At 64.1% G+C, this 11,288-nt stretch overlaps 1 protein-coding gene across 2 annotated transcripts; it reads left to right on the forward strand.

Moving 5' to 3' along the window:
- The first annotated feature begins 664 nt into the window (after nt 1-664).
- Nucleotides 665-10,467, forward strand: MYL7 (myosin light chain 7). Of its 2 annotated transcripts, XM_075910778.2 has the most exons (7): nt 665-1,077; nt 2,446-2,556; nt 3,311-3,386; nt 6,886-6,990; nt 7,585-7,663; nt 8,454-8,502; nt 10,297-10,467. In XM_075910778.2, exons 1-7 carry the CDS (start codon nt 1,075-1,077, stop codon nt 10,396-10,398), a joined length of 525 nt encoding a protein of 174 aa, XP_075766893.1. In that variant the 5' UTR covers nt 665-1,074; the 3' UTR covers nt 10,399-10,467. The 2 variants fall into 2 exon arrangements, with proteins under 2 accessions (XP_075766893.1, XP_075766894.1); XM_075910779.2 differs by lacking the exons at nt 665-1,077; nt 2,446-2,556; nt 3,311-3,386 and adding an exon at nt 5,101-5,219.
- Nucleotides 10,468-11,288: the final 821 nt, after the last annotated feature.

An 11,288-nucleotide genomic window follows, 5' to 3' on the forward strand; every position in this document is an offset into this window, starting at 1 on the left:
AGAAGCTGCAGGCCAGGAATGAGGGAGGAACCTGGGGGAGGGGGGCAGAATCTGTAGGTGGGAGGGGGACTCTGTAAATCAGAACCATTCCTGCTTCCTACCTGCCTCAGTTTCCCAAGGGCTTCCCCCACGGACCTGCCAGCTGCCTGGCTTGGGGCAATGTTTCCAGAAATGGCCACAATTCTGGGTGGTTGCCACACTTGAGTGCGCCAGGCTGGGAACTCAGGACGTGGGGCACCTGCGTTTGGAAAGTGGCTGCACACGACCGGCTCCAAACCAGGGTTCGACTCCCGCATCGCCTGAAGCTGAGCTGTAGCCACTAGGCAGCCCTGCCCCTGCCCCCTCCCCCGAACCTGCGGCTCACTCCTTGGGTTATTGTTGTTGCCCCACGGCACTCAGCAAGGGGGCAGAAGCGGATGAGGGAGAGGACGGGATCAGGGCGGGAGCTGCGTAAGGATCTGAGCCCCGCTGGGCCCCGGGAAGGAGGAAGCAGCTCAAATTACTCAGGAAATCCACCTCGCCCAGCTGGGAACGTCCCCAGCCGGCGCCGCGCCAGCCCGCCCGCCCAGCGCAGGAGGGCGTGTTTGCTGCGCCGCCGCAGGGCCCATACGGACGTTTGGCGCATCGCCGTACGGCCCGGCTGGCCGCGGGCCAGCGCTCGGTGGGGCCCTTTTCTTGTCACTGTGGAACAGCGTATTGTCCAGGCCGGTGGGCAGGGGCCTGCGTGAACGGCTGGGCCCCCGGGATGGGCCCAAACCGCGAACTGGGATTGGAAACCTGCCTGTCCCGGGCGCTCGGCGTCGGCTTGTTCTGATTCGGAGCCGAACCGCCTTTGTGACCAGCGTAAGGGCCTGGAGCCCCCCTCCACGCAGCCCGGCCCCGCTCCCAGGCCCCACCCTGCTGGAATGTCCCTGTCCTCCAGCCCTTATCACCCCGGCCAGCGCTGCGCCGGGACAGCCAAGTTTGGCGCATTCCCCCTCTGCTGCTCCTAATTTAGCAGCCGGGTGATAAGCAGCGGTATATAGCGGCGCCCGGCGCCCCTCGACACAGGTGCTGCGGAGCTCTCACAGCAGGATGGTGAGTGTCCTCCCCCCCCCCCCCGACTCTCAGCTCCAGCCTGGAACCAGCGTCCGGCTGCTGGACGGGGCTGTTCGGAGAGGGAGCCGTCGGGCCTGCTCCGGTGGGCAGGGGCCCCGTGGAACGGCTCCAGCCCACCTCCCCGCCTGGGGCACAGAGCGCTGCGGCCTGGGCTGCATGTGATGGGAGCAGCCCCTCGGCTTGCAGCAGCGCCCTGACACGGAGCACCCGCATAGGCTGTGCCAGAGCCCCATTACCAGACCCCTCCAACCCCGGAACCCCCAGCACCCCATTACAGCCACCCGACCCCGGAACCCTCAGCACCCCATTACAGTCCCCTGACCCCGGAACCCTCAGCACCCCATTACAGCCACCAGACCCCGGAACCCCCATTGTTCCATTACAGTCCCGCAACCCCAAAACTCCCAGAGCCCCATTAACAGAGCCCCATTACAGCCCCCCGACCCCGGAACCCGAGTGCCCCATTACCGCCCCCCGACTCCAGAACCCCCATTGTCCCATTACAGCCCCCCGACCCCGGAACCCCCAGAGCCCCATTACCGCCCCCTCTGACTCCAGAACCCCCAGTGCCCCATTACAGCCCCCTGCCCTCGGAACCCCCAGAGCTCCTGCTGCCAGCCCAGCCCCAACCCCAGCCCCTACAGTCCCTGGGGAGAACATGAAGCCAAAGAGAGCAGGAAAGAATTCGGCATCCCTGAGATTATGGGGACCTCGTCCTGCCCTGCCCTCAGCCCTCGCCCACCCCTAGACCCAGAGCCCTTCCCCCATTAGCAGCTGCGCCCCCTGCTCCGCCCCCGTGCAGACACCTGCCTAGAGGGCTCTTCCCCAGCCAGCTCTGCCCGGGACAGCAGGATCCCTGTGCTCTCATTGGCTCTGCCGGGGACAGCAGGACTCCCTGTGCTCTCATTGGCTCTGCCGGGGACAGCAGGACTCCCTGTGCTCTCATTGGCTCTGCCAGGGACAGCAGGACTCCCTGTGCTCTCATTGGCTCTGCCGGGGACAGCAGGATCCCTGTGCTCTCATTGGCTCTGACAGGGACAGCAGGACTCCCTGTGCTCTCATTGGCTCTGACGAGGACAGCAGGACTCCCTGTGCTCTCATTGGCTCTGCCGGGGACAGCAGGATTCCCTCTGCTCTCATTGGCTCTGCCAGGGACAGCAGGACTCCCTGTGCTCTCATTGGCTCTGCCGGGGACAGCAGGATCCCTGTGCTCTCATTGGCTCTGCCGGGGACAGCAGGATCCCTCTGCTCTCATTGGCTCTGCCGGGGACAGCAGGACTCCCTGTGCTCTCATTGGCTCTGACGGGGACAGCAGGACTCCCTGTGCTCTGGCTCTTTCTCCTGCAGGCCAGCCGGAAAGCGGGGACCCGAAGCAAAGCAGCCGCCAAGCGTGCCCAGCGGGGCTCCTCCAACGTCTTCTCCATGTTTGAGCAGTCTCAGATCCAGGAGTTCAAGGAGGTGAGGGTGCCGCAGCCGTTGCGTGTGGACGCCTGCACCCTGGGCATCCCGGGCCATGCACCGGGCTATGGCCCACGGTCAGAGCAGTGCCAGGGCCGTGGCCTTTGCAAAGGGGGGAGGGGGCACATTCCGCGCTGGAGACCCCAGCTGGTCTCCACACACACAGAGCGAGCTAGAGCCCGAGCCTCAGTCTCCTCCCAGGGAGGCTGCCGCGTGACGCGGCTTTACGGCTTTGCACCCAGCAGCTGGACGCACAAGAACCCAAGCCAGAGAGAGGCAACGCAGGCTGCTCCCCCTCACCCCCCCTTGCTGTCGGCTGACAGGCTGCACAGGCCCCCGATTGCAGGCTACCCTGCAGAGCCCCTCCCCCCAGGCAAGCAGGACTTATAAGCCCCCATATACATTAAGGAGCCAGCTTGGGCTTTTCCCAGTTTGCACCACATGTCCCCGTCACTGGCCGGTTCCTGAGCCTCTTGTGGCCACGTTTCCTAGCTCTTCTCCCTCGCCACGAGGGAGTCATTCGCAACCAAAGCCGAGAGTCTCCCCGGATCACCTGACTCCAGGAGCTGGGGCTTGAAGGTGGAGGAGTCAGCCTCTGGGGTCGCAGGGCATCATGGGGCCAAAGGACTCAGCTGGGGCAAGCTGGGCCGGAGCTCCCCACTCCTGCTGGGGCCAGGCTAGGGAGCAGGGAGGATGCCAGCTGGAGGGAGGAGTGCGAGGCTGGGTCAGGCTGAGCACCATGTTCTCTGCCCAGGCATTCAGCTGCATCGACCAGAACCGCGACGGCATTATCACCAAATCAGACCTGAAGGAGACCTACTCCCAGCTCGGTGAGTGAGCCCCCGCCCCGCACCTTGGCCAGGGGCAGGAACCAGAGCTCCTAATAGTTATCACCACTAAATGCCTGGCCCCAGCAACACTCCCCCCCCAGCCCCCGGCCTGTCTCTCCCCGAAAGCTTCAGAGGTGTCCAAAGAATGACCAAAATGTCAGACAATATCGTCTCTCCATCTGTCCCCGTACACCCCCTCTCATTTGCTCCCATTTCCCTCCCCCCACATCCCCAGACTGACTATCTATCTATCCCCACACACCCTATCTATCTATCTATCTATCCCGTGTTCATCACCGTGGCATCGGGCCTTCCCTGCACACAATCTGCAGTGATTTCGTGAAGCCATTCAGTGACGGCTCTTACTGCATTTCCGTTTAACTCAGTTCCTAATGAACTCAAGCTAACAGCCAAGACAATGGGGTCTGTCTGCACTGGGATTAGGCACCCAGGCTGGCCTGGGCCAGGTAGCTCCTCAGGCTACGGGGCAGTTTTACTGTGGGGCAGAAACTGGGGCTGCAGACTTTGCAGGGCTCTGGGGCCTGGGCCTCAGCAGGAGCTCACAAGTAAACAGCCCCTGAGCCCGAGTCAGCTGGGCCTGGCCCCCCTGGGTCTAAGTGCAGTGCAGACTTGCCCACGGAGGTGGGACCACAGCATGGGCCCTGTCAGAGGAAGCCGGACCCAGTTCACCCATGACTACGTAGCCACCCCCAAGAGAGCCGGGGAGAGGAGGCAGCTGGTGTCTTTCGACACCCTGGCAGCTGTTTGGGGAGGCGGGAGAAGTCAAGGGGCTGGTCCAGCTTTGCTGCCCCTGCCCCAGCAGGGTCTGGGAGCAACCGGGGGATGAGCTGGTGCAGAAGCCGAGCGAGCCAATGGGCCAGGACCAGCAGGCGCTGGGGAGCCCTAGGGAGCGGGCAGCCTAGGGGGGAGAGCTGAGATGCCAGCTCAGTGGGGGTGGCTGAACCCTCGAGGAGAGGGGATTCTGGGGGAGCTCAGAGAGCTTGGAGACTGGCCGGCAGGTGGCCTGGGGAACAGGGTCCCTAACTCTCAGGCAGGCGACCTGGGGTAGGATGGGGCGTGGGAGTGTGCGTGGCTTTGGGGTTTGCAGTCTGCTTCACTGCAGTGGCTGCAGCGCGGGTAAGATGGCTGCCGGTCCGGAGTGTGGTGGAAGGGATGGTCAACTTGGGACGGAAGAAAGGGAAACTGAGGCAGGATGTGCTGATTGGCTGCTTGCGGGTGCCCAGGGGAGGGAGGGCAGCCTATCCACAACACAGGGTCCAGGGCAGCCCATCCACAACACAGGGTCCTGCTGGCACTGCTGTGTTGTGAAGAGCAGTCCCTGCTGTAGATTCAGTTATACCAGTAGCAGGCACATCTGCCGGGAGAGCTTATTTGGCTTAGGCCCTAGTGCCCCAGGCTCCTAGCCTAGGCCAGGCCTGGAGTAAGCCTGGTCTGAACCAGCCTCAGCATGTCTACACAGCCCTTTGCATTGGGTTGGCTGCTGGCTTGAAGTACCCCCTGCAGTTATGCTGGGCACGGAGCAGCTCTAACAAGGCCAGAACCTCTCTGGTCTGTCCCGGCTGCTCTCCTTGGCAGGGTTCAGGGTCTATCTGTGGCCCCAGAGTCCCTCACAATCTTTAATGTGTTTACCCTCCCGCCCCCCAGCGGGGCAGGGTCCCCACTGGGCGGATAGGAACACAGGGGCTAACCAGAGCCAGGATTCGAACCCAAGATGCAGAGTGATGCCCTCCCTGTCTCAGAGCTCCCCCCGAGCAGCCTGCCCTTTGGCAGGGAGGCAGCAGTGGTTCCCGGCTGGCCCGACCTCTGGCGGAAGTGAGCTCCCCGGTTGCCTGTAGGAGAAACCGGGGCCCGTTTCTCACTTGGAACCGAAAGGATCCAAAATTCCCTCATTTCAGCCGCGGGGGCAGCTTGGTGCGGGTTTCGCTTTGGTATTCCTGCCTGTGGCCAGGCGCCCCAGCCGGGGCCGGGCGCTGCACAGACGCAGAGCAGGGAAAAAGGCAAATTGGGAGGCTCCTGCACAAAGCGTCTCTTGGCTTCCTCGGCCCTGCGGTGCCGACGTCCCACCCTCCCTCAGCACCTCGGGTCCGAGGAAGAGGGGAGCCCTCCGGGGATTCTCCCCCACCCTGGGCCCCGGGTCCGGTGCCCAGCAAAGGAGGGTGCGAGTGGGCACCCTGTGTGTGCAGGTGTGGGGCCGGGAGCTCGGCTCTCCCAAGACCAGCCCTTTCTGTTGCAAAGCGGTGGAGGAAGCCAGCTGCCGGCTCCAAAAATACCCGGCCCCCCCGCCGCCCCCGTGGCCTGCTTATCAGCAGGGCTGCGGCTGAAGTGGCCGACGCGCTCTTTCCACCGGGCACTTGAGCCTGGCATCTCGTGATTTCCTCCCGTGCGTCATCGGTGATAAGGCGGCTCCGCTCGCCTGCGCCGGGGGGGAGACGCCCCTGCCCGGCCCACGGCCGGCTGGGGTCCAGCTCGGGGGCGAGCGCGGCGCCTCCCCGCGGCATGAGGAGCCGGCCAGAGGCGGGTTCAGTTGGGGCCGGGCCCCGGCCGCGGGGGCTGAGTCAAAGGGAAGGGAAGGGGAGCACTGGGGCCCTCCAGAGATGGCAGCTCCGTGTTTGTTGCCATGGAGATCGGCCCGTAGGCCCCAATAGAGACTGGGGGGACCCAGCGTGCCAGGCCCCGCATTGACCCCGACAGAGATGGGAGATGGGGGGCTGACATGCCGGGCCCCACACCGACCTGACAGAAATGGGGGCGGGGGCTGACATGCCGGGCCCCACACCGACCTGACAGAGATGGGAGATGGGGGGCTGACATGCCGGGCCCCACACCGACCTGACAGAGATGGGAGATGGGGGGCTGACATGCCGGGCCCCACACCGACCTGACAGAAATGGGGAGTGGGGGGCTGACAGGCCGAGCCCCACACCGACCTGACAGAAATGGGGGCGGGGGCTGACATGCCGGGCCCCACACCGACCTGACAGAGATGGGAGATGGGGGGCTGACATGCCGGGCCCCACACCGACCTGACAGAGATGGGAGATGGGGGGGCTGACATGCCGGGCCCCACACCGACCTGACAGAAATGGGGGCGGGGGCTGACATGACGGGCCCCACACCGACCTGACAGAAATGGGGGCGGGGGCTGACATGCCGGGCCCCACACCAACCTGACAGAGATGGGAGATGGGGGGCTGACAGGCCGGGCCCCGCATTGACCCCGACAGGGATGGGAGATGGGGGGCTGACATGCCCCTGACGCTGCCCAGAGACACAGGCCGAGCCAGCGCTGCCCCCCAGGTAGCAGAGGGGCAGAGCAGAGTTCAGTGTTCGCTATGCACTGCTGCCATCGGATGGCAGGATGTGCTCGTCCCCTCCCTGCTCGGCTCGTGCTGGGCCCGGGCATCCCTCGCGCTGGGCTCCACGGGGCAGGCGTGTCCTGGGGAAGGTGGGCTCTGACCGGGCCCCCCCTCTTCCCCAGGGAAAGTGAACGTGAAGGACGAGGAGCTGGACGAGATGCTGAAGGAGGGGAAGGGCCCCATCAACTTCACCGTCTTCCTCGCACTCTTTGGGGAGAAGCTGAATGGTGAGCAAGCCGAGGGCCGCCCCCAAGGCTGTCCTAGGCTGAGCGCTGGGGGGGGGGAGGCATTCAAACTGGGGCTCTAGCTACCTCTGGGGTGCCCCAGGCCCCATCGCCAGAGCATCCGGGCACCTCCACAATGAATTCTCCATTGAGGCCAGGCAGGGTGATAAACAGATGGGGAAACCGAGGCACCGAGCGACGGGATTACCTGCCCAAGATCACAGCGGGGTGGCCCTGGTTTCCCAAGGCCCAGACAAGCCCTCAAACCGCGGGGGCATCCTCAGCTCAGCTGCCCACTTGCCCTTGGCACCCTCCAGATGCGACACCCGCAGTGTGGGGTGACTGTTCTGGAGTCGCAAGGCGCTGCGACTCAAGAGCTTTGCCAGCAGCCTCCCCTCAGCACGGCCGGCTCCCCCATGCCAGGCGCCGGGCGTGAGCTCTGGCCACAGCACCTCTGAGGAGATGGAGAGGGAGGGTCTGGGGCTGGCTCTGTCCCGTGGGTTTGGAGCGCTGAGGGAAGCAGGGGACCTAGAGCTGGGGGAATGTGGCAGGGAGCCTTGGCCTTTACCCTGAGCCAACCCGCTTCCCCGCCCCCAGGCACTGACCCGGAGGAATCCATCCTCAACGCTTTCAAACTCTTCGACCCCAACGGCACCGGCCACGTGAACAAAGATGAGTGAGTCAAAGCGCCCCAGGCCGGGGGGAGGGGGCAGCACCCCAGGGCCCAAAGGGACACGAGGGGTCCCTCCTCTTGGCTTTTGGGGGTCCTCAGGGGCAGACGTGCTTGGCCTGGTGCCTCGTGGGGAGCTGCGCGACCCCAGCTCTGACTCACCACGATGGGAACCGGGGGAAGGGGGCTGCAAATCAGGCTGGGCCCAGAGCGCCAGACTCCCGAGTGCCCCAATGATTGGCAGGGCAGGGAGCCGCGCCGGCCCGGAGCCAATCTCGGGCTGCGCTGGAGCCAAGCAGAGGCATGGCTGGGCCCCTGGAGGCCCCACTGCCCAATGGGGAAATGGCTGGGGGGAACAGGCTGTCTGATGGGGAGTGTGGAGAGCAGCTGTCCCGCCTGCACAGGGCTACACGGGGCCCAGCCACTGCGAGGCCAAAAGGGCCACTTCAGAAACCGGGGAGTTAAAGTCTCTGGGTGCGGTGGGAACGGCTGCTTAGTCCCAGGGGGCCTGGCCCCAAGCTCCCCCAGGCCCTGTCTCTCCGATCCTTCCAGCCCCTGCAAGCGTGACCCTCACACCTGCTGGGTGTGGGTCCCTGCCCCACGTACCGAGTGTGCTCTGCGGTCCTAGCAGGGAGCCCGCTGGCTTTTCGCTCAAGCTGCAGAGGCTCAGGCCCTAGGTTCGGTTCTGCCTGTGGGTGTTGAACAAGCCCCACCCTGCCGCTGGCTCCCCGGCACTTGAGGGCCACGGGCCCAGCCCCACGGCTCCGGCTCTCACTGTCTCCTGTTTCGTGTGCAGGTTTAAGCAGCTGCTGCTGACCCAGGCAGATAAATTCACCCCGGAGGAGGTGAGACAGCCCCTCCCCCCCCCCCGTAGTCCCTGGAAATCCCCCTGCCTTGAACCCCTCAGTTGGCAGGAATCCCCCGCCCCCACTTGCCAGGCCCTTTCCTCTACCCCACACTTGCATGGCTCCCCGGGGCAGGGGTGTGTCACAGCTGTGCTAGGTGTGTGTGTGTTCACATGCCCCAGGCCGGTGTGTGTGTGTGTGTGTGTGTGTGTTTCACATGCCCCGGGCCGGTGTGTGTGTGTGTGTGTGTGTGTGTGTGTGTGTGTGTGTTTCACATGCCCCGGGCCGGTGTGTGTGTGTGTGTGTGTGTGTGTTTCACATGCCCCGGGCCGGTGTGTGTGTGTGTGTGTGTGTGTGTGTGTGTGTTTCACATGCCCCGGGCCGGTGTGTGTGTGTGTGTGTGTGTGTGTGTGTGTGTGTGTGTTCACATGCCCCGGGGCCGGTGTGTGTGTGTGTGTGTGTCACAGCTGTGCTAGGTGACTGTGTGTTCACATGCCTCGGGGCCGGGGTGTGTGTGTGTGTGTGTGTGTGTGTGTGTGTGTTCACATGCCCCGGGCCGGTGTGTGTGTGTGTGTGTGTGTGTGTGTGTGTGTGTGTTCACATGCCCCGGGGCCGGTGTGTGTGTGTGTGTGTGTGTGTCACAGCTGTGCTAGGTGAGTGTGTGTTCACATGCCCCGGGCCGGTGTGTGTGTGTGTGTGTGTTCACATGCCCCGGGGCCGGTGTGTGTGTGTGTGTGTGTGTCACAGCTGTGCTAGGTGACTGTGTGTTCACATGCCTCGGGGCCGGTGTGTGTGTGTGTGTGTGTGTGTGTGTGTGTGTGTGTGTGTTCACATGCCCCGGGGCCGGTGTGTGTGTGTGTGTGTGTGTGTGTCACAGCTGTGCTAGGTGTGTGTGTGTTCACATGCTTCGGGGCCAGTGTGTGTGTGTGTGTGTCACAGCTGTGCTAGGTGTGTGTGTGTTCACATGCCCCGGGCCGGTGTGTGTGTGTGTGTGTGTGTGTGTGTGTGTGTGTGTGTGTGTTCACATGCCCCGGGGCCGGTGTGTGTGTGTGTGTGTGTCACAGCTGTGCTAGGTGAGTGTGTGTTCACATGCCTCGGGGCCGGTGTGTGTGTGTGTCACAGCTGTGCTAGGTGACTGTGTGTTCACATGCCTCGGGGCCGGTGTGTGTGTGTGTGTGTGTGTGTGTGTGTCATAGCTGTGCTAGGTGAGTGTGTGTTCACATGCCTCGGGGCAGGTGTGTGTGTGTGTGTGTGTGTGTGTGTGTGTGTGTCTCACAGCTGTGCTAGGTGTGTGTGTGTGTGTGTCATAGCTGTGCTAGGTGAGTGTGTGTTCACATGCCTCGGGGCCGGTGTGTGTGTGTGTGTTTGTCACACCTGTGCTAGGTGACTGTGTGTTCACATGCCTCGGGGCCGGTGTGTGTGTGTGTGTGTGTGTGTGTGTGTGTGTGTGTGTGTGTGTGTGTGTCACAGCTGTGCTAGGTGAGTGTGTGTTCACATGCCTCGGGGCAGGTGTGTGTGTGTGTGTGTGTGTGTGTGTCACAGCTGTGCTAGGTGAGTGTGTGTTCACATGCCTCGGGGCAGGTGTGTGTGTGTGTGTGTGTGTGTGTGTGTGTGTGTGTGTGTGTTTCAGAGCTGTCTAGCTGGGTGAGTGGGTGCTCACATGCCCTGGGGCAGACCTGGGTGCCCGCCAGCCACTCAGCTCTTTGGTGCCCAGGCTCAGGCCTTCCACGTGGCCCCTCCCTCGGAAGTCGCTGAAATCGCTGCCCACGACTCCCCCATGTCTCTCCTGCCCAGGTGGAGCAGATGTTCGCGGTGACGCCCATCGACGTGGCGGGAAACATCGATTACAAATCCCTCTGTTACATCATCACCCACGGCGACGAGAAGGAGGACTGATGGGCGAGGGGGCCGGTCGCACGGGCCACATGCCTCGCGCCGTGGAAATAAAAGCCCCAGCCAATCAAACGAGACAGCCCCTTGTCTGCGAGCAGTGGGGGGCACAGAGCGGGGTTCCCGCTGTAACGGGGGGAGAGGGAGGGAAGCTCCGTCTGTGACCAGTGGGGAAGGAAGCAGGCCCCCCGGCCCTCCACCCCGTGGCCCGCATGGAGAGGGACGCTAAGGGCTTGATTCAATGGGCTGGGCACAGTTCACCGTTCCCTAAGCCCTGGGCGTGAAGCCGGGGGATCCTGGCACAAGGGCCAGTGGATGGGTGGGGCACAAAGGGGCTCTCATGGGCATGCAGACGGTGGTGCCCTCCCCACTGTGGACCCCCGTGGGGAGCAGCAGGCAGGCCCCGGGGCGGAGGACAGAGCCCTCAGGGTCTCTCTCGCATGGTGGAGGCAGGGGCATGGAGAATCCGCCCCGTGGCAAGCCGCAGGGGGAGGTGCTGTTCCGACCCAAAGCTCACGCCCATGGGGAGTTCCCGTGGCTGCCCCGGGCGTGGCTCCCCGCCGGTCAGCCCAGAACCGTCTCCTGGCTGGAGGGTCAGAGGCTGCTCTGTGCAGGGCAATGGGGTGACTGACTGCGCCATCCCCAGTCAGCATGGCCCCCCATTTCCAGACGTCGCCTCCCTTCTCTCCCTCCACGCTGGCCAGCCCTGGGAGCAGCAGGCGCTCAGCGCATGGGGGGGTTCGCCACGGCTCTGCTCCGGGTGTGGACGCTTTCCGCTCCCGTCCTCCCCGGTCCTGAGGTGTCTGCTCCTGAGCCCCCAGCTCCCTCTGCCTTCCCTGCACCCTGTCCCCTCCCCACTCACGGGCTGAGCTGCCTGGATGGGGTGGGGAAGGAGC

The sequence above is a fragment of the Pelodiscus sinensis genome, chromosome 28 (genome assembly GCF_052426305.1).
Source record: "Pelodiscus sinensis isolate ZL-2025 chromosome 28, ASM5242630v1, whole genome shotgun sequence".
In the NCBI taxonomy this organism is placed as follows: domain Eukaryota; kingdom Metazoa; phylum Chordata; order Testudines; family Trionychidae; genus Pelodiscus; species Pelodiscus sinensis.

What these genes read in the sequence shown, in the direction of transcription:
- MYL7 (XM_075910778.2), top strand. An exon ending in AGATCCAGGAGTTCAAGGAG is followed by an intron (nt 2,557 to 3,310) that starts GTGAGGGTGCCG and finishes TTCTCTGCCCAG; the next exon opens with GCATTCAGCTGCATCGACCA. An exon ending in ATAAATTCACCCCGGAGGAG is followed by an intron (nt 8,503 to 10,296) that starts GTGAGACAGCCC and finishes TCTCCTGCCCAG; the next exon opens with GTGGAGCAGATGTTCGCGGT.